Raw genomic sequence first — 25,333 nt, 5'->3', positions numbered from 1 at the left:
GTTTTCAAACTCTCATCATTTGCTAACTTAAAAAATTAGGGTCAATTCGAGAGGTGAGGTGGTGCATATTTATGTATACTTGAATTTATTTCCTCGCATAATGTTTATTTCATAATAATACCACATAAACTTTGAAAAACAATTTGTATCATCAAACTCTAATCAAACTTAGTAATATCTGTTCTTGAGGAATTCAGAGGGAGTGATAAGATTAGAATTGAAGGTGCTTCAGAAATATATATGATTTGTTCCTCCCTACTAAGCTATATGCATGCTGGCTATGAATCATAGGTTTGGCTATGATTAAAATTAATTATAAAATTAATGGGAGAAAATAAAAATTAAGGATTATACATACTATGTTAAGTGCTACTTGCTCTCTTCAAACAGAATGCATCAAAGCTGAGAAAGAAATAGGTGGGTAATGGAACATCTTACAACGTAGGAAAAATGGCTAAGAAGACTGTTTCCTCTCAAAGCTCTTTTTTTTAAAAAGAAATCCTTAAGGTTGGAGATGATGGAGGAACAGAAAAGCATGAATAGTCTGTTCTAATATTAATATTTAGGGTACACTTAATGAAATCACCATAAAATACATAGTTAAAACAAGCAAAATATCTCCCCCCTCAACTATCCGCAAAAACACAAATGATTATAGATGTCCTTTCTATAGATTTGTTAGTGGTCACAAATGTAACTTGAGTTTCTTAAAGGCATAGGCAACATCATACAATTCTGAAATATGTATGCAAAATAAGAAAGATAGCCAGAGCATATATTGTATCCCCTCCTTCAGTATGGCTCTAAACATTAAAACAGTCAGAAGCAATTTACAGGGAGCAGAGTACGTACTCTATTAGCGTCTTGTGGTGTTACAGTTTCTCAAAGCAACGCAGAACTGGACTAGGGAAATTATGGGTTGACGGAATGAGTCTATTTTTCAGTTGGCTTTCAGGCAAAATGGCTTGGCATTGTCTGTTTTCACTAAGGGAAAAAATGAGGCATAATATTGGATAGGAAGGCGAATCAAATTATGATAACATTTTCATTCAGTACATGGTAGTTTAAACAGTAATTAGCTCCATATTGTTTAATTCTGTTTGTAATTCCCTATTGAATGCCTGATCAAGTATCTGCAAGTCTCACTGACTTACATTTGCAAAGCTAAGGTTCATATTTGAAACACCTAGTGGGCAGTGGGGCTGTTAGCACCACTTGCTTACAAACTGTGACATATTCTGTCCTTGAATGATTGGCTTTAATGTTCAAATGTCATTCTCCAGGCTAGCTACTGAATCATATTTTTAAGAAAATGAAGAAAGAACATTAAATCCATGATAAAATAGATTTGAAGTAGATCGTATAAAGGGAAGCACAATTCTGAGAACAATCAATTCTGTATTAAAATATATGCCCACTTTTTGTGTAATACTCAAGCATTTCACTTTGCAGTAGTGAAATAGATTTGAATGGGACTGCTGTATGGGAATTTGAAAATTGTGGCCTATTAAATACAAGAAGTTTGCTCATAGAAATTATGACATGGACTCAGTTTTAAATCACCGAAAAATGTTTTTGTGCATGAATGTATGGCATGGTTGCATTTTGGGGTCTCAAATATGCCTACAGCACTTATTATTTATTATTATTATTTATTGAATTTATATACCGCCCTATACCCGGAGGTCTCACACTCCACATACACACTTTCTTTCAGGGACCAAGAAGCCACAAATGGCAGGCTTGCATGCTCACTTGCAGATAGCTTCACAATAGAAACGGCCCTGAATGATCATATAGGTCACATTTTGGATTTCAAACAAGCCTGCAGCAAATCAATATTCTCTTTCCGCTGTCGTGGCAGTGTTTCCTTCCTCAGATATTCTCCAGCTTGCGGGGGAGAGGGGGGAATGGGTCAGGGGGATTTATACTGGACTCTAAGCCTGTTCAGCTGGGTCATGTGACCTGGCAGCTGGGCGTAGGTTCTGCTGGCAAAAACAGTGCAACTGAAACCACACTGGGGGGGTGGGATGGTGAGGGCCCAATCCTTGGATATTGAGATCAGACTCATCTGAAAGAGCACTCGAGATCCAGTGCAACTTCACATAGCAGGAGCAGGAGGATGTAAAGTGAGCATGCTCCAACCTCATCTCACTTTACTTCTTGCCTCCCATATGTGGGCTGCTGTCTCTTGAGCTCCCTATATAGGGACTTTTGCACCTGGTGAAAAGCACTTTGCGCACAGGAAACACTCCACAAACACTCGGCATCTCGGCACCTGTCACAAACCACACCCAAGAAATGGGGAGCAAACGAGGCCTTTGTGCTAACCCTGCTCCCAGGTTCTCCCCAACAGGAACACTGCGGCGGCGGAGGCTGCACTCAGTCAACAGCAGCAACTCTCACCCAAGGACACAGAAAACAAGGTGAGTCTGGGAGGAGGAATCCCCAGAGGATGCCCCAACAATGGTGCCATTCCCACAAATAGCCCCCGCAGCATCCAGGAGCACTGCTCCCTCTAGAGGTGGGGGAATTCTGAAGCCCAACCAGCACCACCTCCCAGTCCTGAATACAGTATGTGGCATTGCTTGCAGCATGGGCACCAAGAATGCACAGAAAGAGGTAAGGTATCACCAGTCATGGGGAGGCATGTACAGTCACCGGCCCTCATTGTCACCTTGCTGTTCCATTGCCTTACTAGGCACGCAGCTACAGAGGAGGCAACAGCAGCAACTGCACCAGCAGCAGATGTGATCCAGGAGGGAGAGCTGCACCAGCAGACAGGTAGGTGATGGCACCTCTGAACAGCCACCCCTCCTGCTCCATTCAGCCAGAAATGGAGCCACATCTTCGCCTCAACACAAGGAGCCCCAATCAACCTGCAAGCTCCATGACTCCAACAAAGGTATGCATCCCTACCCATGCCCATGGTGGGGGAAGGAGGAAAACCACTCTCATCTGATGTGCCAATAGCACTTGGGACCCACCTCACAGGTCCCACCCACCCCTTCTTCTCGCCACTGTGCCAAGGGGCTGTTTATCCCACGTGTTACCACTCCCCTCCTTTGTTTGCAGGCCACGAGTCAATGGATGCTGCAGCCACCATGAAGCCCCGTAATGCAGAGAGGCAGCCCTGTGAATGAAACTCCTTGGAAGGAAGGGGATCCCTGTTCAAAGAGTGCTCAATAAAAACCAAATGTCCGCAACCATCCGCTCTGTCTCCCATTTATTCATGCGTCGCAACAGGAGGGGAGACTGCATTCCCACCACTGGGGCTGCTCTGCAGGGTCCCTAGTCTCTTGACTATAACTCCCAGAAGCCCCTGCTGTGGGACAGTCAGTACCAGCAGGGGCAAGGGAGGAGACATGCAGTGAAAGAAAACAGCAACACCTCACACTCCAACCATCCGCCAGCTGGGGAACCAAGCAGCAGCCCAACACTACTGCACATCACAGGGCCTGGGGCAAGGGGAAGGGAGACGGACCCACAAATAGGGAGGGAGGATGAGCTGCCATCTAGCTGGGGGATGGCTAGAGGGCATCTAATGGCTCCATGGTACAGAAGGAGGATGCTTCATGGCCCAAATATCCCCCTGGCTATGTAGCTGTGGGCAGCTGTCCTGTGTGGCTCCTAGCTATGGTGAGGAGGTAGCTGACCATCTCCTCGCGGCCTGGAGCCCCTGCTCACTTGACTTGGTGTCCAAGGGCAGCTGTCACGCCACCACCACATTCTGTAGCATGTTATACGCCAGCAACACCTGTGACATCCTCTTGGGGGAGTGCATACCTCCCCGCCCCTGGTGTGAAGAAGGTAGCAAATGAGATTTCAGACGTGTTTGATAGTGGTGCGCGCCGAGTGGTGTACTTGGTTGTGATAAGGAGTCATGAGGAAGGACCTCAGTGTGTAGCCATACTGTGCTGTTGTTGAGTGTGGCTGTGTGATTGGTGGCGTGGGCATGCCTAGCACATGTGATATGCTGTGTGTACTGATTGGCTGCTGGAGTATTGCTAGGGGACATTGTGGGCTCTCTGTCCCATTTGTTTACATTCCTAGGCTGTTGACTGCACACCATTTTCTTTTTCTTTGCATTTTTCCATTACATACAGTCATTTCTTTCTCTGTGGTATTTTAGTTTTTCTTATCATCTCTTTTAAACATCTAATACAGTAGTATCTATTACAACATCTCTAGTCATGTCCAATCATTTAATTTTGCTGCATCGCCTCAGTTTGTATCCCCCCCTTTTTCTGTACACATCCTTTCTCCCTTTTCTACTGTTCATAAACCTATCCCCACTTGTATGTTTAACATTATTCTCCTCTTTTAAAAAATACATTTCTAGTAATTCCCACTCACTTCATATTATTTTCTTGTCCGTATTCCTTATCGTAGCCATCATATTGACTAATTCTATAAATTCTATTAGTTTGAACAGCTGCTGATCTTGTCGGCATTGCCCTTTCTTTCCAAATTTTCGCATATGTTATCCTTGCCACTGCTGTTGCATAGGGAAATATTTTTTGTTTTGTTTGTGAGTTCTTGTCCTATTACAGCTAGCAGGAACGCTTCTGGGTTTTTTGGGAGGGAGCATTCGCCTGCACACCACTTTCTTTGATCTCAGTGTGACCTTGCAGTTCATACACATCCGCTAAAGGTGCCAGGGAACTCTTCCCTGCGTGCCAACAGGTGGGCACTGGCTCTCTGCAATTTGGTTGCTTATTTCCAATCAGCTGGCATTTCCCCCTCTCTGGGTCTCCTGAATTAATAATAATAATAATAATAATAAATTTTATTTATATCCCGCCCTCCCCAGCCGAAGCCGGGCTCAGGGCGGCTAACAACAATAAAACAGTACAACAGTACAGCATAAATAACATTCTAAAATCATTCATTATAAAAATTAATTAATTCAAGCCACTGGCAACTATTGGGCCAGAGCTCCGCGAAGATTGCCGAGGGAGGGAGTCAGGCTGTGCCCTGACCAAAGGCCTGGTGGAACAGCTCTGTCTTGCAGGCCCTGCGGAAAGATGTCAAGTCCTGCAGGGCCCTGGTCTCTTGTGACAGAGTGTTCCACCAGATCGGAGCCACAGCCGAAAAAACCCTGGCTCTAGTTGAGGCCAGCCTAACTTCTCTGTGGCCTGGGACCTTCAAGATGTTTTTATTTGAAGACCGTAAGTTTCTCTGTGGGGCATACCAGGAGAGGCGGTCCCGTAGGTACGAGGGTCCTAGGCCGTATAGGGCTTTAAAGGTTAAAACCAGCACCTTAAACCTGATCCTGTACTCCACCGGCAGCCAGTGCAGCTGGTATAGCACTGGGTGAATGTGATCTCACAGCGAAGACCTCGTAAGGAGTCTCGCTGCAGCATTCTGCACCCGCTGGAGTTTCTGGGTCAGTCTCAAGGGCAACCCCACGTGGAGCGAGTTACAATAATCCAGTCTGGAGGTGACCGTCGCATGGATCACAGTGGCTAGGTCAGGGCGAGAGAGGTAAGGAGCCAATTAGCTCTGAATCTGGTGTCTCTTGTTCCAGTTTAATTTGAACCAGCATAATGCTGGCTTTCTGTGTGTAGGTTGGTTCAGTAAATCATAAGAGCCAGTGTGGTGTAGTGGTTAAGAGTAGTAGGCTTGTAATCTGGTGAACCGGGTTCGCGTCTCCGCTCCTCCGCTTGCAGCTGCTGGGTGACCTTGGGCTAGTCACACTTCTTTGAAGTCTCTCAGCCCCACTCACCTCACAGAGTGTTTGTTGTGGGGGAGGAAGGGAAAGGAGAACGTTAGCCACTTTGAGACTCCTTCGGGTAGTGATAAAGCGGGATATCAAATCCAAACTCTTCATCATGTACAACCATTGGCTGGCTGCGTTCCAGGAACTAAGCCTTTCCCTTGCATATTCCCTTGCTTGTACCTGTCTCTTCCTAGTCATCCACCCCAATGACTGCCAGTGAGTCTCATAACTTGCACTGTAGGCTCTTTCCCGGAATGGAGCCAGACCACGCAAATAGCTTGAAAGTCATAAACTCCAGGCTCAGTTAATTTTAAGATAAGAGTTCTTTAGAAAAGGTCCTTTAAAAAAAAGAAAAAACTAAGCCTGACAGTTATTTAATGCTAATCTCTGCAGCTGAGAGTGTTTGGTGAAGAGCAAATAACTCTTCTAGAGTACCCATGGTGTTCAAAACCAATACATTGGTAGGATCAATTATTGGAAAAACTATCAGTATATGTATATGTAAGCACTAGCTAAGTGCAGAAAAATCTTCCACCCAAATCATCTTGAATAAGATAGTAATTGAGCCACTAAAGTACATTCCTGTATATGGGTGATCAACTCCTGACGCACCCTAGTGGAACCCTTTGAAATGTAGGACTTGAGTGAACTTTCTCAGGGGCTCCTATTTTGATTCTTGAAACAGCTTGAAGGGAATAAGCAACAGACACGAGTGTTTGGGTTATGCATTCTGATATTTACTTTTGCATCTGCCTAGATGAGATTATTGTTCTCCATCCAAATGTGTTGGCTGGAACTTTATGGTCAACTCTTATGGTAACTGGTGATCCATTATCTGACAAACTTGGCATAAGCCGGCGACTTGGCTCCGTTTATGCTAGACATTTCCCCAGTATTGTGATGTCTCACTCACTTACAAGCCACATGACACAATAATGTGCCTTCAATTCTAGTATTATTCAGATGGCTTCTGATTCCCCCCCCCCCCCCCGTTTACTGTTCTTACAGTTTTTACAGTGTGGATGGATCAATCTGAGTGCTTTCAGCCTGCTGAGCTGCTTTGGCAAACTTTCTGCCCTCACTTTTAATTAGGGTATCGCTTTGTGTGCAGGAAATAGGTGATTGTCCTGACCTTCACCAATCAGTCTAGGTGGTCAGCTATTTTTTAATTTAGGCAGTATTTTTTCATGTCAGAGGCATTATGTCTCTGAATACCCATTGCTGAGAATCACAGGTTAGCAAAGTGCCATGGCACTCATGTCCTGCCTGCCTGCCTGCTTTCCACAAGCATTTGGTAGGCCACAGTGAGAACAGAATGCTGGACTAGATGAGCCATTGGCCCTAATCCAGAGGCTCACACAGAGTCATTCTCAGCAACCCTCAGCAATGCCCAGAATTGTTGGAGGGAAAGAAAATGCTTTAAAGGTACAGAAAACTGTTTGATGCATAAAGTACCCAAATCATCCATGCTCGTGACGGGGGGGGGGGGGGGGAGAGAATAGAATGTCACCCATAAGTAGGGCACATTGAGTATTGTAATTCAAGAATGCCACATAAAAAAATGAAACTAGTAACTAAAGGTGATGAGACAACCTTGTTTGCACTTAATACTGTGTAATGCAGAAGTTTTAGTCAGATAACCTACTTACATTAGTCAATGTACTTTGCAGAGATTTTTAGTCTGAACAAAGAGGTTGAGAATGCTAACGAATGTTGGATTTTGTTTAAAGCCAAAAGAGATGATAAAAAAGTAAAAATAGACAAAGTTCATTTACCAAAAAAATGAATGTTTTCATTTACAAAAATGTTAGCACCTTTTGTTCTCACAACAAATGAAAGAGGTGGGAAAAGGGTGTATATTTAGTTGGTACCAAGTGTTCTTTGAATAAGCCCAGTATGCATTTTATAGGTCAGGATTGTTCCATTTGTTTGTACTTTTATATTGTCTACCAACTTACACAATTACCAGCCAGTTGCCAAACTCACTTTTGGGAGCAAGGTTCTTGAGCGGTTGGTCACTGACCAGATCTAGGCGCTCTTGGAGGAGACTGATTTTCTAGAGCCATTTCAGCTGGGGTTTTGGCCTGGCTTTGGCACAGAAACTGCCCTGGTCGCCTTATATGATGACCTCTGGAGGGAAAGAGGCAGAGGCAATGTGTCCCTGTTAATCTTCCTTGACCTCTCAGTGTCTTTGAATAGCACTAACCATTGTATCTTCCTTGACAGTTGGGGGTGGGCTTTGCAGTGGTTCCGGTCCTACTTGAATGGTCATCTCCAGTGGGTGGTGCTTGGGGAGTGTTTTGTGTCCCTGTTAATCCTCCTTGACCTCTTGGCGGCTTTCAACAACATTGACCACTCTTGGAGAGGCTATCTGAGTTGGAGGTGGGCGGCACTGCTTTGTAGTGGTTCCAGTCCTACTAGGATTGCTGTCTTCAGCGGGTGATGTTTGGGGGGAGTTTTTGGCACCATGGGGCCTTCAGTGTGGGGTCCTTCAAGGCTCAGTTCTATCCCCCATGTTGTTTAAACTCTGTATGAAGCTGCTGAGTGATCTGGAGTTTTGGAGTGTGTTGTCAGCAGTATGCTGATGACACACAGCTCTATTTCTCCTTTGCATCTCCAGGCATGGCAGTGGATGTGCTAGACCAGTGTCTTGCCTCAGTAGTAGACTGGATGAGAGCCAACAAACTGAGGCTCAATCCAGATAAGACAGAGGCACTGTTATGGGGTGGTGCCCTAGACCTAGACTCGCTTTTAAGGAGCAGGTACGTAGCTTGCATAGTTGGAGGGAGATCATCCAAGTTGGATGAGGTGGAGCATGCTGCGCCACCTCCACATCTCTAAAATTGGCACAGAGGCTGGGTTTGTTTGGCACCTGTATGATGAACACCTGGATATGCAGATCATAGGAGGCTAAGCAATAACACGCACGCACACCCACCCACTCATCCACCCTACTAACCTTCCATGCTTAGGAGCCTTAAAGGACAGGCAGGGGAAGTTTCGACAGCACTGCCTGAACCTCCTTCCATTCAGCACCTTTGAGCAGCAGCACCCAAGTAGCTACTGTCCCTCAGGAAAGGTCAATGGAGGTGTTCGGCACTGCTGCTTAAAGACACTGGTGCACGTGGGGGAGAGGGGCGTCCTTGCAGTGATACCCAATCCAGCGTGTTTCCCACTAGCTCTTCTACTTTAAGGAGCTCACGAAAGTTGAAAGTTCTTAGCATCCCAAACCCATCACACTCCTTACCAGCCCTGAGCAGCCGTTGAAGTGGGGGTGGCGTAGGCCTGGCAGATTGTTTTTGGCTTGGGCACCATGGCCAGCCCCAAATGGTACCCCCTGATTTAACCGAATAGCAAGCGGAGCATGCAAGAGAAACAAGAAGTTTGCCTCCCTTCTTGTGCTGCGTGATTCGTTTTTGTCCGCCTGTGATCGTTCTCCCTTGTTCAGACCCGCTGCGATCCCGGGGGCGGGGGGACTCAATATTTATTACAGTCATCTGGGGACGAAGCATGCGAATTGCACGTGTCGCTGCTTTTGGCACCCCCCTCCCCCTTTCTAATGTTTGCAGTCCTGCCAGGCCTGGTGGGATGGCAGCCCTGAGCGGCGGCTGCCAGGGCAGCCATTCGAGGGAGAGGGCGGCGGGCTGGCCGCTGATTGGCCTCGCCGCCCACGGAGGCTGCGCCCTCCGCCCCCGCCCGCTCTCCACAAACCGGAGTCCCCTCGGCTGCCGCCGAGGGAAGGCGGGAAAGGCGGTCGCTGGTCCGCTTGCCCTTGCGGAGCCCCAGCGGCCTTGGCTCGCGTGCCGCCCCGCAGAGCCCCCGAGGAGCACCTGCTGCGGCGGCGGCGGCCGCCGAGACGCCTCGTCGCGCGTCCCGCGCCAAGAGCAGCAGGGCCGAGGCCGGCGGCGGCGGGATGGGGAGGCAGAGCGCGGGCGCGCCGGGGCGCAGCATGCTGCGCTCGCCGAGCCGGAGCAGCCTCTCCGCCTCCTTCGAGGCGCTGGCCGTTTACTTCCCCTGCATGAACTCCCTGGAGGAGGAGGAAGAGGAAGAGGAGGTGAAGAAAGGCGGCGGAGGTGAGGCGCGCGCGCGAAAAGCAGGCGGGGGGGGGGGGCGCCCGCTGCAGCAACCGGTGGGCTGCTTGGCGCGGGACGGTCTCTGCAGCAGCGCCCAGAAACCGAGAAAATGGCTCGCCAACAAGCCACGCAAAGTCTGAGTTTGACGGTACCCGCGTGGATGCTCCAATTGCCCTTGTCCTAAGCGCGGCAGTAAGATTGTGCCCTTGCCATTAAACGGAGACTCTTGAATGCGTTTGTGCTGCTGCGTATTTAACTTGGCAAAGGTGCCATAATAATTCAGGGTGTCAATTCCTGTATGCGAAAGAGATCCCTTTTACCGTTTTCCCAACTAAATGCGCCGAAGTTTGGTTTTCGAAGGACTTGGGGTTTTGGACACATTGCACAACACTCCTTACCAAAGTTTGCCACGTTAAAGTTCAATTAATTTCATTGTAAGATAACTTAGGTGTGTTTTGGAAATCCATTGGTAGAACTGGTTTTAAATGAAGCCCTTTGGTTGTCGCTGAAAGTGTGACTCTGAAATGATGTGATTTGGTAGTCATTAATGTGACAATTTAATTTGCGCTTACAATACTGTAGTTGAATATTTTCTCCTGGTTCATACACTGAGATAGAAGTCTTGTTTTTACACAAAGAAGCAATTCCATGGTTCCTACCTCCACTGTCAGGAGGCAGAATGCCATTGAATGCCAGTTGCTAGGAATCCTAAGTGGGGAGAATGCTTGCTTCCTGTTGAGTTTCTGGTTAAGATGAGAGTTGAATTAGTTAACTTCCCATCTCAGGTTCTTCACAGTGCAATCCTGTCCACATCTACTCAAGAAGTTAAACACCATTAAGTTCTATGGGACTTATTCCTGGGTAGGATTGCAGCCATAGCCACTACGCCAGCTACATAGCCAGCACCATTCTAAATATATGTATTGCTTCATTCACCAGGCTCTGTATATTTATCACACAACTCTGGAGATAATTTTGCAGTGGTTTGCCTGTTTGCTTATCTGGGTATGAAAAAGAACCCATCCAGGAGCCCTGAGAGGTTGTGGATTTGTTCAGCTCACTTCAGTCCCTGATTCACCCTTCAGACATGCTCACAAATCAGAGGTGGAAATGATTTCAGGGCTCCTGGTTCAGGGTAACAAACTTTGTAAACCTTGTAAACAGAGCCTTACTAATGAATTGCAGGGTTTTCATTTATTAAACTTTAGCCACGTTAATCTTCGGCTTCCATCAAATAGTATAGAATAGCATAGCATACCATAACTATCTTTAGAAATAGGTGTACTTAAGACCAGTGATTAATTGCTTGCTTGAGTTTTAATCACCTTGAAATTTTCATGTGGCTGACAGTATTATCAAATAGTGGCTGTCATTTCTATTGGACAGATCCCACCTTCATGGGAAAAGAAGGTGTTCCGAGATACTTCTCACTGAGTGCACTGTGAATATCTGCTCTGCACTAAGCATACAGATAAACTAAAATAAAATATTGTATACATGTACTTGCGCTTCTTGAAGTTCTGTAGCAGCCTTCATCACCTAGTGCCCTCTAAATGTTTTAGACTACAACACTCATTAGATCCAGTTCCAGCTCCAGCACCAACTCTGACCTGTGTCCAGGGTTTGTACAGTGAAAATGTGGGTGGAGTTCCTGAACCTTTTAAAAGTTGTATGGAATAAGGAGTTTCAGCAAGTCTTGTTTCTGGTGTGTTGCATATGCAGCACTGCTGGCATTGAATATATGCCCCCACAGTTTAATCTACTATCTGATAATAAATCAAGTAGGAGGCCAGCTCCTTCCAGAGTTGTTGCACTGGCGTCATTTGCAAAACTAAACCTTTTACAGCACAATCCTATGCATGTTAATCCAGAAGTAAATCCCATTGGATCCTTACTCTTAGGTAAGAAAGTGTAGGAGGGTAGCTGTGCTTGCTATTGGTGGCCCAGTATTTGTTCAAAAGCAGAATTTTCCACTGATACTTTGTGGATGCATTTGTCTAGGTTGGTCATCTGGACTGGTATAATCTGTGGATAACATTTTCTTTCATTGGCAGTTGGTGTTTTATGGATTTGACTGTGTGACCTCTTTGAATTGATTGGCTTGCTTAGCATCATGCAGAAATTTCTCATGAAAGGTCAAGGCCATTTCTTCTAATGTATCCATGAGCCATATTTTGTCCTGCAGTTCTAGAACCAGTGTCATCCTCTGTTTTCACTGCTCTATTGTACAATCAAGGACAATAGTTCTGTTCTGTTCTGCTGTTTGGTTTGGACAGGGGTGAAGGACACAGTAGTCCAAATGTGGTTATACTGTAAGGCAAATGATGTCTTCAAAATCTGAAGCTGCTTTTGCAGCCTTACCAAAATACATGGGTCAGAATATTAATAAATGGTATTTCTGCCAAAAGATGATGCAGGTATGCTTTCATAAGCTTGAATATGTAGAACCACCTCTTCCAGCAACAATATGGCCTGTGTTGTGTGCCCATACTGATCTTCACATGAATGCAAATTTGATCACATTTTAAATGCCTCTCCCATATTAAAAATGAAGTCCCACAAGAGCATCACATTCAAACATGGTGTATGTGTGTGTCTAAATGAGGACTTTTCTCTCCAACATGGCAGAGATATTTTTTTATCTGGAAGACAATGGAGACACGAAACCTGAATTCTGTAGTGGTACAGAACCATTTTATTTTTCACAATATGTAGATCTATCCTGAGTTACATATGCCATAGACAGAACGACTACTTCAACTGTGATAATTGCTTTTGAAATTCTTTTTTCCTGATTTTCCTTCTTTTATCTTTTCTTTACAGTTTTTTGCATCAGAGCAAAAACTAAAAAGGATTATCCCTCTCATTCATTTGCCCATTTCCCAACAGATGTTACCTCTTGCAACTGCTCAAACCCCCCTCCCCCCCCCCCGTCACAAGGTGCTTTCTCAGCACCTTTCAGGCCAACTTTGTGTTACTTTTCGAATTGCTGATTCAAATTGCAAGTATCTAAGTGAGTTTTAGTGCTTGCTGCTCCATAATCTGCCTGTATATAGTTCAGTACTTTCGTGCACGTTACTATATCTGGATGTTTTTACCCTTTTCTCTCATTTACTGAAATGGACTTCAAATGCTGATGGACTGAAGTGCCAAGAAGATCTTTATCTAACACACACACACACACACACACACACACACACACACACACACACATGCCCTATATGGATACTTTATTTTCAGCCAAAATAATACAGTAGAGACATGCCGGGTTTTTAAACAAGGATTTAAAATCTTAAGTCCTTTAGCACATAGTTGATGTGTGAGAAATAGAAGCTAAGTTTGGACAGCAGGTGAGAACATCCTGGCATTTCTCAAGAGCCATCTGTAAAAATAGGCCTTAAAATGGGGTCAGCTGTGTACAATCTGTGTTCCATACAGCCATCTCCTCTGAGGCCAAAATTTATCATATTAAATTTTAACAAAGGCTACCAAACTATTTTAGTATATTTAGTACATTGTTTTTAAAATGTCTCACACATTTGTCAATGTTTGCCTACACAGTAGGGGGTTTGAACATATAAACAGATTGTAAAGCTGCATGGGATGGTACTATGCATAGCTTCCATATGTATAGGCTGTGCCTAGCTGCACCAATCAATCCACACACACACACACACACACTTTTCAGGTTTATACATTTCACTAATTTCACAATCATTTTAACATTTCAAAACTTTACTTCCTTCCCCCTCTTTCTGCTGTTCCTTACATTTATTTTTAATATCTTCTGCATATCCGCATTAACTTAATTTGCTCATTTATTCATCTACTTTCAATATATACTCCTATGAAACTGCAGGTTATTACCATAATCCTGCCAATGTTCTTATCTGTTTACAATTTATCTGCAAATATTCAATAAACCATTTCCATTCTTTTATTTAAAAGTTTGTTACTGTATCTTGATTTCTTATTCTTCCGGTAAGTTTAGCCATTTCTGCGTATTCCGTAAGTTTTTGTATCCATTTTTCCTTTGCTGGGACTTCTGCTTATTTCCATTTTGGGGCGAGTAACATTCTTGCCTCTGTAGTAGCATACATGAATAAGCTTCTGTACAGTTTGGGTAGTTCTGTCCCTATAATTCCCAAAAGAAAAGCTTCTGGGTTTTGTTTTGTTTTTTACAAACGTTATTTTAAACATCCTTTTCAATTCATTATATATCATTTCCCAGTAAGCTTTAACCTTACTACAAGACCACCACATATGATAAAAAGAACCTTCTTTCTCTTTACATTTCCAACACTTATTTGATTTAGATTTAGACATTTTTGCCAGTTTACTCGGTGTTCGATATAATTTTCTCTTAGACCATAAGATGCTGTAAATTTTATATCCATATTCCACAATTGTTCCCTTGTTTCCATGTCTATTTTATGACCGATATCTATTGCCCAATGTATCATTGAGGATTTTACTTGCTCATCCTTTGTCTCCCATTCCAATAATATTTTATACATTTTAGACAGCATTTTCACATCACATTCCAACAGGTCTCTCTCCGGTTGTTTCTCCCAAACCCTCGTTTTTCTTAAATGCTTCATTCAAATGATGATATTGTATCCATGTTGTTAATTTCCCTGATAATTCCTTAAATTCTTTTAATTTATACTCTCCTCCCTCTTGTTTTAATAAATTTCTGTAAGTTTTCCACCCTTACAGTAAGGTTGGAAGGGTAGCTACACCAATCCAGATATGAAGATGCGGTTCAGTGAGACATATCTGCATACAGATGGCTATTCACAAGCACATACAGCTATTGAAATCCTACCCATTTTCTATCTATGTCTCAATCCATTTAGGAATTCGAAACTCCAGGTGCTAGTAGTAGATGCCCACCTGGTCACCCATGACACTTGATTCTACAGTGGCTACCTCTGGATTAGGGCCACTTTGTGTGGTAGTTTCTTGCATCCATGAGAGCACCAGCGGGTGTCACAATCAGTATTTGTAGCTAATACATAGTGCCCTTCAAAACAAAAACAAAAAAGCTACGTAACTTTCAGAACCCAGTTTTTTAAAAAAAACAATGGAGCCCTGTGATATTCAGCATTCACACTTTATGGAAATGTTTTCTGCCCATGGGACTACAGAATTGCTACTGAAATTAATGCACAAGCAGCATAAAACAGGAGAATAATGATACAGCAGTAGTTATTTATTTAGAGTTGCTTAATATTTACCAGCCGTTGTTAATTAACTCCTGGGTGGGGTATTTTTTTGGGGGGGGATGTGTGATAATGCTTGACAACATCTGCATCCCTAACCTTCCCTTGGAATGAATATAAATTAAATGTACTTGCATGTTTACTCCAAAGCATGACAGCTTGTATTATAATAATGATTAAATCATGTGAAGATGACCTTAAATAATTTTGCATATCAAATCTAAAGCAGTTGTTTGTGGTGAATACTATTCCATATGAGACCTCTTTATGTATGTAGCTTTGGTTCCAAATTAGAACAAGGTTGTCTAGAGCTTCCCATTGATCCCCTGGAACAGGGGTCTGCAACCCGCGGCTCCGGAGCCGCATGTGGCTCTTTTACACCTTTGCCGCGGCTCCAGGGCGGATACTAGCGAGGGGAGGAGGCGCATTGTGCGCCCCAACACTCCCCACTGTGGCGGGCGCTGTACTGGCTGTGACATCGCATGGGGGCGGTGCGTGCGTTAGTCACGCACCGTCCCGACGTCACCTTCCCGCCCACTGTCAGATCGGACATTAAGGTAAGAAACAATATATGCAGTGTTATATTTGTTTTAAATGTCACAATGGTTTTGCGGCTCCCAGGTTTTTTTTCTTCGGAAACGGGTCCAAGTGGCTCTTTTTGTCTTAAAGGTTGCAGACCCCTGCCCTGGAAGAATAGCATAGAAGTAAGCCTAATTTTGCTTAGTGGGACTTTCTCTGAAGTATGTGTGTACAGATGTGCAGCCTTGATCTGTTCCTGCTGCAAGTGTCGCATTAAGAGTTGACTCTCACAACTGACCTGCATGAGGCTAGCAGGGGTTTTTTCTGCTATGATTACAGGTCAGCTGAAATATTTATACTTTTCTGTGGCCTTTGTGCAGACATACATACAGCAATGTTCTGAGATGCTCCAACCCCCAGAGCACATATGCTCTAGGCAGGGGCGAGGAACCATCACCCTCAGCCAGCATGGCAAATGATCAGAGATGATGCGACTTGCAGTCCAACAACATCTGGAGGCCATCAGTTCCCTGTCCCCAGTGCCAGTCCTAGGCTCTTTTGCATCCAGGTCAAGGCCAGCTACTTGCATCCTTCCCCGCCCCCCAATTGCTAATTTTGATTTTAAAAAGAAGTCTTGTAGAAAAAAATTGAAAAGCACAAAACTTGAAACCGCTAATTTAATTGCAATAATAAGTAATACAACAGTCTCTGATATCTTTCTCAAATACAAAGAAAATCATTTAGCACACAAATCATTTTTGTGCGTTGTTATGTAAAAAATGTAAGTCTCTTAAAAGTTTCGATATCAGGTGCATTAAAATCTCACGTTGCCTGCCTTTTCATTTGCAGGTTTTGTCACCAATTCCGTCAGGTCCAGTGCTGATGCTTGGGCATGTTCAATTCATATAGTTGCCAAGCCAACTAATCTCTTTTGCAACATTGTTGAGTACAGGCAGTGGCGACCATTTTGCGCACGTCCAGTTGATGTGCGACCGCCAACGTGCGGTCCTTTTGGATCCAGAAGAGGGCAGAGCAGACTTATGTGCACTGCACACGGGAGCCAGGCATGAAACCCCTGCACAAAATGGTCACCACCTGTATATGTAAGCTATCTCACACCACTTTCCACTAATACTGGAAGTGTGAGGAGGATCCTTAGAGCAACAGAAACATCAGGCACATTATCCAGGAGTTTTTGCTTGTAGTATGAAGAGAAATACTCCTTGTGGTGGCATAGACTTTGGAAGTCTTTGAGCTATTGCTGTAAGTTCACAGCACAGATGTTCAGCGTCAATATCTTTGTTTCCATTATGCAGCAGTGGTTTTTCCAAATTCTTGCAGGCCTTATATGCATCTTCAGGAATAGGAAGTAGAAAGCCAAATAGGGAATTATATTGTTGTAGCTGCTGGAATCTCTCTTCAACAGGTTGTATGGCCATGTCTAAGACCAGGGCTGCCAACTTGAACAACACATAAGCCCTGTCCCATACAATCAATCACATGACACGGTGCATGCACACTATTTGAATGGCAATGCCCATCAACTGGGGGCTGGCCCACTCAAATATTTTATTTGGGGTGCCGAAGGGACCTCAGTCCCTAAGAGTTGGTTCCTATGTCTAAGACAGCATAGTAGAAACCTACTTTGGATTTCTGCTTTGGATCTTATGGGCCTCATAAGGGTCATTGGAAGGATAAATTGCAGTGGAAGAGAAACATGAGCACATAACTGGTTTGAAACTTAGCACTTTTGTAGACCTCATCAGGCAGATCTTGTATACCAAGTTGCTTGCAGATCAGGTGTGCCAAGTTCTTGAAGTTGTTGTTGGTTGACTCCAAATGGCTACTTGCATGAGTAGAAGGCATTTCCACTCACACAAAAGGGGGTCCTATTTCTTCATCAATTGATCTCCAGCTACAGTCATGGCACATTTCATATCATTCTCTGTTCCTCATAGTGGCAGAAGGGGACACGAGGCAAGAAAGCTCAATATCATGGTTTGAATGTCATTTATTGTCCCTACAGTAAAGCCCACTGGCATTTTTCTGTTATTTTAGGATTTATTATTATTATTATTACTGAGTCAATAACATTGTAAGGTAGCCTCTGCCAACCAGGTGCAGGTGTCTTCCAGGTGCAGGTGCAGCTGTGTGGCTGATGCTCATGGGAGTTGTAGTCCAGAACATCTGGAGGTCACCAGGTTGACAGAGGTTGCGCTGAATTTAAAGCATATGAACATAATAGGCTGAAACCAAGCAGACACAGTTACTGTTCCACCCACTGCCAGCTTTAGCCCTCAACAGATTACCCCAAGGGTATTCAGTGCTCAACAGAAAAAGCTTCCCCATACCTGCTATATGGAATATATTTAAAACATTCTTCACCATACTAAGACAATAATAATGTAACAAATTGACTGTAAAGTCTTTTGAGCTTTGGTCATGCTGATTTTAGAAGACATGGAGAAGAAAGCATACAAATACAAATGAATTCAAGTAACGACTGACATGTTTACATACACATCCTACTTCAATTTTTTTGGGAGGGTTAGCTTCAAATGGTTAGTTAAGATTTGAGCTCAATGGGTCTGTCTTCTTAGTATACATGTACAAAACTGAGCTGTGCATTGGTTAAATAGAAGTAAAATACAATGGTTATTATAATGGCTGCCATGATAATTTTTGGTTTTGACAATGCTGTTTCGGTGCAATTTTTGGAGGGAAATGGTCGCTAAGTGAAGTTATTTTCATGCATACAGTATACATCTGGTTAACTGTAGGAGTTTGATATGTTTCAAGATCAGCCTTTCATGTTCCCTCTCATTGTTCCCATAAAAAGCATTTAAGTTATAGAACCACTATATTTTAAGCATTTGTGATGTAATTCGGTTGCACAAGGGTGCAACTATAATTTTTAAAAATATGATTTCCCAAAAAAAAAGATGCTGACACAATAGGGATTATGTCGTTCTCTTCCAGGTATTCTGTTTCTTGTAGAGATGCGATACCACTAAGCATTTCATTATATTTCTTTAGAAGCAGGTGGCAAAAAGTTAAAGAGCACAGTCCAAAGAAGCACAGAAACTGGGTTGGCTGTGGAGATGAGAAACTGGATGACACGTCAAGCCAGCCGGGAATCCACAGACGGCAGCATGAACAGTTACAGCTCAGAGGGGAAGTAAGTCCGAGACGTTTGTTATAAAGTTCCGATCTTTGGAAAGAAACCAAGCATCACTGATTCCTTTTTCTACTGCAGATTGTTTGTCATGCTGGGCAATCCCCAATTTATGCAGGGGTTGCATTCCTGCCCCCCCCCCATGTCAGCGGAGAATGTGTAAACCCTCCCCATTACACACACACACCCACACACACACACCCTTTTCAGGTCATTTCCAGGTTGCGGCGATGTGCATGATCACATGCGCATTGAACAAGTGTAAAATGGCCATTGCTTGTAGTGTGCCCTCCTCTCTTATAGGGGAATGCACGTAAAGGAAGGACATCGTTAATATAAGCCTGTGGTTTTGTTTGTATCAAGGGGAGGGAGCCTCTGGGCCTCCAGATGTTGTTGAACTCTGTTGGCCCTGACCAGCAAGAGCAGTGGTCAGGGATGCTGGGAGCTGTGGTATCGCAATATATGGAGAACCACAGGTTCCCTACTTCTAGTTCATATGAAGAACAAAATAAGTAAATTGGAGGCAAGAATTATTTGGATTCTGTGGGAGTACCTTGAGGGTTTTTCATGTTTTAGGAATAAGTGGTGATATTTGCTGAGTTTGGACATCACAGATGCAGTAGTTCATATTATACGTATGCCCATAATGGCTGGTTTAGTTATGTAACAAAATTTGTATAGCACTTGATTAAGCCGTACACTCAAACTTCCAGAATCATGTCAACCAAAGCTAGAAACATTTGGCTTTACGTCAGACAGGCTAGTCAAAGAATGGATGCCTAAGAGGTATAAAAGGTAATTTTTCTGCCATAAACAAAACTGCATTTGGATTAGAGAATTAATTATTATTGGTAGTTACAGCCTGGGATCCGGGTTGCCCCTGGCTGAAAATCTGTATACCTCTAAGTGGTTTTCAAAGATTTAAATGAATATAGAATAAAACGTTAAACTTATTGATTTTTTAAAAAGTAAAAAATTGGTATTTAAAATATTCAAAAGATGATTAAAATCAACAGCAGCTAAAATGATATAAATCTTTTTAACTTCCACAAGTCTGTATAGGGCCGGCCCAAATACAACATTTTCACAGGTGCTGAAAATACAGTGAAGGCAAATGCCTGCCGTTAGCAGGCAGGGAGTTCCAAAGTGTGGGTGCTGCTTGCTAAATTATCAGTTTCTTAAAATTATGGGACGGGTATTGTGTCACACCTGTAACAGTGCCAGTTCCACAGCTTGAAGCAGTCAAGTGGGCATAAATGGGGCAAGGTGATCCTGTGAGTAAACTAGTCCCAAGCTTAAGAGCTTTATATACTAATAGTGACACTTTGATCTTGGCCCAGTAGCAAATAGGCAACCAGTGCAGATCTCTGAGTAGAGGTTAAATGCTGACAGGGCCTCACTCCCGTCAGTAACTGAGCCGCAGCATTCTGCAATAACTACAGACGAGGGAAACTCTTCATAAAGTGCATTGCAGTAATCCAATCTTGATGTCACCAGTGCCTAAACTTACTACTGTTTGTTGATGCATATACGTAAGTGGATACCCTGTTGTAGGCCAGATCCGTAATACAGTATGCATAGCTTTGTTTTGATTATTTAGAAACTTGTTATTTAAAAAAAAATTGGTTGTTTTCCCATTAGTTTGATTTTTCCTGGTGTGCGATTGGCTGCGGACAGCCAGTTCAGTGACTTTCTGGATGGACTTGGCCCTGCACAGCTGGTTGGTCGCCAAACACTGGCAACACCGGCAATGGGTAAGAAATTAATTTTGTTTATATGGCTGCAGTTGGTGGGAAAAGATGGTTTCCCATGAATTACCTTACTTCTGTGTAACCTTAATTTGCAATACATGGGTTTTTCTTTTCCTACTTAGGCGATATCCAGGTTGGAATGATGGACAAAAAGGGACAGTTGGAGGTGGAAATAATACGAGCCCGAGGCCTTGTTGTAAAACCAGGTTCAAAGACACTGCCAGGTGAGTGAGAGAAGTACACTTGAACCCCAAGCACATGGCAGCACATGAACATTCTGGTTCAGAAACTATTAGCCACAATAGTCAAAGGCTTGTCTCATAGGCCACCTCTATACAACTATTTTAAAAAAGTAGACTAATTGAACCTTCCAACTTCTCTGATATATCAATTTCATATATTAAATGTAGAAGTGTTTTAACTATGTAGCTTCGACCCATGTAATCAATGGGCAAACGTATGGCACTTCTTACTATCGTGGACCAGGATGATTTCCTATGAGACCAGCTGAGGTTCGAAGATTCCACAGCAGAGCGACATCTGAGGACTGGAGGAAGATTTCTCACACCCTTGCTCTCTCGATTTGGTGGTAGATGGAACAGCAGCTGCCCAGTGTGAGGAACTTAGCCTTGTAGCTGTTTCAGCTGTTTCAGCTGCAGAGTGATGCTGAAACATTTGAGGACTGAGAGGAAACAAATACATGTTTGCCGCTGCTGCTCCCCCCACCCCCCAGTAACTCATAACTACTTTATTGCGTTTTAAATACATTGTAGACTACCTCAAGAACCTCAGGTAGTAGACAGGGTCTAAATAACTCCACATAAAAATACTCTTAGACTGATAACCCCTTAGGCATATACAAAGTAGACCCACCGAAATCAATGGGCATAAGTCTATTCTATAGAGTGTGACAAATGTTGGGTTAGTGCTATTCCCCTGATGTTCCACTTGCAGGCTTTCCTTCTGGTTGTCCTGTCTGAGAACAGGATGCTGGAGTAGACCTTTGGCCTGATTCAGCAAGGCTGCTGTTAAAGTTCTTACGTTCCCCTATAGGGAAAGGGCTGTAGATCAGTGATAGAGCATCTGCTTTGCATGCAGAAGGTCCCAGGTTCAATCCCACACATCTCAAAGTAGGGCTGAGAGTCATTCCTACCTGAAACCTTGGAGTACCACTACCAGCCAGTATATGTTCCCAGGCATCTAGAATTTCATCGCAGTCGTACCTTGGATCCCAAACGCCTTGATACTCAGACATTTTGGCTCCCAAACGCCGCAAACCGGAAGTGAGGTTTGTGAACCTTCTTTGGAACCCAAACATCCAACAGGGCTTCTGCAGCTTCTGATTGGCTGCAGGATCTTCCTGCAGCCAATCAGAAGCCACGCTTAGGTTTCCGAACGTTTTGGAAGTTGAACGGACTTCCGGAACGGATTCCGTTCGACTTCCAAGGTACGACTGTAACTGCCTTTCTTAATACTGAAAATCACAACAAACTTGCCCTCTTTCCTTTATTCTGCCATGAAGCAATAGTGTCATTCATTCTTGAAAATCTGAATTGTCAGTCATGCCAGGATGAAGCTGTAAACAATAATAATTGACTGTGTTATGTTTTATTATTACAGTTGTATTACTATTTTCTCAGTTAAATGAATAATTCTTGAGGCTGTTTACTATATAGTGTATAGAAAACTCTTCAATAAAGACTGCAAAATATAATAAATAAATAAACATACCTGATTTGCTTCATAGTGCCAAGGGAGGAAGAGAACTGAAGCAGGTTGGCTATCCAGAATGCCTTGGGAATAAATGCTCATAAATGAAATGTATGAGCGTGTGTTTAATTAAAGTATTTATCAGTTAAATGTCAGGATTTTGCATAAGGTGCTAAAACTGCAGAGCTAATGTGCAAAAACTGGTGACTAACAGATCTTTATATTTTTCTCCCCAAAGCACCATATGTAAAGGTGTATCTATTAGAAAATGGAGTCTGTATAGCCAAAAAGAAAACAAAGGTGGCAAGAAAAACGCTGGAACCTCTTTACCAGCAGCTGTTGTCATTTGAAGAAAGTCCCCAAGGGAAAGTTTTACAGGTAATTTGCACCCTTAGCCATGCATATCTAAAACCCTTCCATTCTAGCATCATTAACTGAAATGCCTAAGTCTGACTGCTCCCTTATGCTGCTTTCTCAGATAGCTGCCTCTTAAACTCTCTATTATTCTAAACTAAATATCTGCAGATTAGTATTTTCCTGCAACACTAATTTTGAATCGTATCCCATCTTACTAACACAACAAATCTTTAAGAGCAAATAGCCAGTTAATGAATCGCATGTGCTATCATTCTTAGTGTTTTATTTATTTCTATCGAGAAGATGCATCCAGTGTTTGATATTCCGTATAATTTGAATGAGATGGCTTTATATTCTGTGCACTTTCTGCTGAGACAAACTGAGAGATAAATCCAAGAAATGAATATCACTGAAAATGATATGCCGGCAATTCTTAGGGATTCATTCTGCTCCCCTCTATAACAAAAGGAAGGTCCTGCCATTAATATGTGGCCAAGCAGCTCCTCAATTCCTGCTTGTTTTAGTATTAGTGCCTTAGTATTCTGTGAACTTTGGTGGAAAGCAGATTTGAAGCATATCAGAAATTATGGCAAAATTTAAGTTTGATCTCAGAACAGATTAATAACACTGTGCACAAGCATGGTAGCAGATAACTCATAAACTGAACACATGCTGGATTTTGTAGGATTTACTTCCAAATACATGTTCACATCAAGCTGCTTTAAACAGAGAAGAGAGGGGTTGAAATTCTGTCAGGCTCAGCTCCAAAGGGTCTGTGTGTGTGTAAATCCTTGTTTGTACATGAAGTAGAATAAAAATGGGGCATTTGAGGCTATTCTTGCCACAAGCTGGATTCCAAAAGTCAGGGTTATCTGGAGTTTGAGGGACCTCAGTTGGAAGATTAACAAGGGAAGAGTCCCAGAATATGTGTAACAGCACTTGGATCCATGCACAGTGATTGGGAGCCCAGCCCAAGTTTTGAGATTCTTGATCCTTATTGGTCTCGTTGAGCAAGGACACCATTTGTCTGATTGCTCACCTTAGGAAATGGGAAGATTCTGAAACTTCCCATTTGTTGATTCTAGATCATCTTGTTAATTGACGTGATGATTCTACTTCATTTTGCCCTGCTCCTAAAACCCATGTCTTCTTTTTTTAACTCAACAGATTATCGTGTGGGGAGACTATGGACGCATGGATCACAAATCCTTTATGGGAGTGGCACAGATACTTTTAGACGAACTGGAATTGTCCAATATGGTGATTGGCTGGTTCAAACTTTTCCCCCCTTCATCCCTAGTAGATCCAACTTTAGCCCCTCTTACGAGAAGGGCTTCCCAGTCGTCTCTTGAAAGTTCAACAGGACCTTCTTATGCTCGTTCATAGCAGCTGTGAAACTGTTGTCATAGCAACCAGCGTTACAAAAAAAAATTAACAGGTCGCAAACCCTGGTAACACTGCATGCTTAATGTTGTGTCTTCGGAGCCTGTTTCTAGGGCTACAAAAGCGATCCTGTGTTCTCAGAGGAAGTTGCACACATTGTGCTCTAAAGGAAGTCCTCAGGTGAAGGAGTGGAGCTGGAAAGAACTGAATGGTTTGGAGTTCAGTGACACTCAAGTTTTAGTCCAATCTGAAGCCATGGATTAAACTCAAAGAATCAAGCTGTCTCATGCAACAAGAATCCCTTTCAATGCCACATCTATTTTCTTGCTCCCTTTTCTTTATCTGCCCCTTCTCCTCGTCCCCACCCAAGCCTGGTTATGCCACAGAAATATGGAGCTACCCAAAGAAGCTATGCCGCAGTCGGAAGGAGGGAAGAAAAGAGCCATTAAAGGAACGCCAGCTGTCATAGCAGTTATTTGCAGCAGAGGAACCTTGCCTTATCAGAAAGGTTGAAGTCTTATAGTGGCAGGCTTCATAACTCCAGCTACTGCTGGAGTCAACTCCAGTGCGTGGACTCTGAAAAATAAAATTCTGTGGCTATACTGTACTGTATGAAATTAAAGAAACTTTTTTGCATGGACACAGATTATGCTGAACACTTAAATTATTTTCTTGGGGCTGCAACTTGCAAAAAAAAAGAAAAGAATAAATCAGCCATTTTCAACAATTTATATTATTTTTAAAAATAAATTTCACTAGTGCATGGTTTTAAAAGGGAGAGAATGCAACAGGGTGGTAAGACACACCAAGTTTATCATTCTTTAAACCAATCATGGTCTGTGTTTTGGCAGACATAAATGAAAAACAAATAATTTCTAGCAAATATTTAAAATTACGTTTATGTGACAAGAAATAAGTGTAATATATTAAATTTATTTAAATGTAAAAGGTACAAGCCTTGTAAAGTTCAACGATATGTGCAAATTGTATACTTCTTTTCCCCTTCTTGTCTACACCTCTCTCCTTTTGCTCTCTCATTCCCTTCCTACCTCCCAGGATGATCATTATACTCTGAAAACGCTACTTTTTGACTTAACTACTCTCATGCCCCATATTTGGTTCAGGGTTGCAGATGATTCTGCATTTCTGAAATCTTTGAGAGGAACAGAATATTGTTTAAGAACTTTTTTCAAGCATGTTGAAAAGAATTTTGCAACATGGCTTGGGGAGTACATTACAATAATTCAGCATGTATTTGATAAAAAAAATTGAACTTTTTGCAGTTTATTGTACAGTGCATGGAAACTTATTTTCTTTTTTTGTCACCTTCAAATTAAATTCTACAGCAAAATACTGGAATCATGTGGCCATTTGTAAAATGTCTTCAATAAATTTGTTTTCAGCACCAGCATCATTCA

The 25,333-nt window shown here is 43.0% G+C and overlaps 1 protein-coding gene across 36 annotated transcripts in view; it reads left to right on the top strand.

The window, feature by feature from the left end:
• RIMS2 (regulating synaptic membrane exocytosis 2) overlaps window positions 1-25,333 on the top strand; it is a 337,394-nt gene extending 312,061 nt beyond the window's left edge. For 35 of the 36 annotated variants that reach the window (XM_077932773.1, XM_077932781.1, XM_077932774.1 and 32 more), the window contains 5 exons: window positions 18,576-18,717; window positions 20,356-20,468; window positions 20,588-20,689; window positions 22,414-22,553; window positions 23,700-25,333. In XM_077932773.1, the coding sequence (XP_077788899.1) occupies window positions 18,576-18,717; window positions 20,356-20,468; window positions 20,588-20,689; window positions 22,414-22,553; window positions 23,700-23,918 (716 nt within the window). In that variant the 3' untranslated portion in view covers window positions 23,919-25,333. Of the gene's footprint in view, window positions 1-9,440; window positions 9,796-18,575; window positions 18,718-20,355; window positions 20,469-20,587; window positions 20,690-22,413; window positions 22,554-23,699 lie in introns of those variants that run through there. The other variant, XM_028736324.2, reaches the window with a different exon arrangement.

Source organism: Podarcis muralis, chromosome 8 (assembly GCF_964188315.1).
Source record: "Podarcis muralis chromosome 8, rPodMur119.hap1.1, whole genome shotgun sequence".
NCBI lineage: Eukaryota > Metazoa > Chordata > Lepidosauria > Squamata > Lacertidae > Podarcis > Podarcis muralis.
Note: the sequence above shows the minus strand (reverse complement) of the source record. Positions and strands in the feature narration are given on the sequence as shown.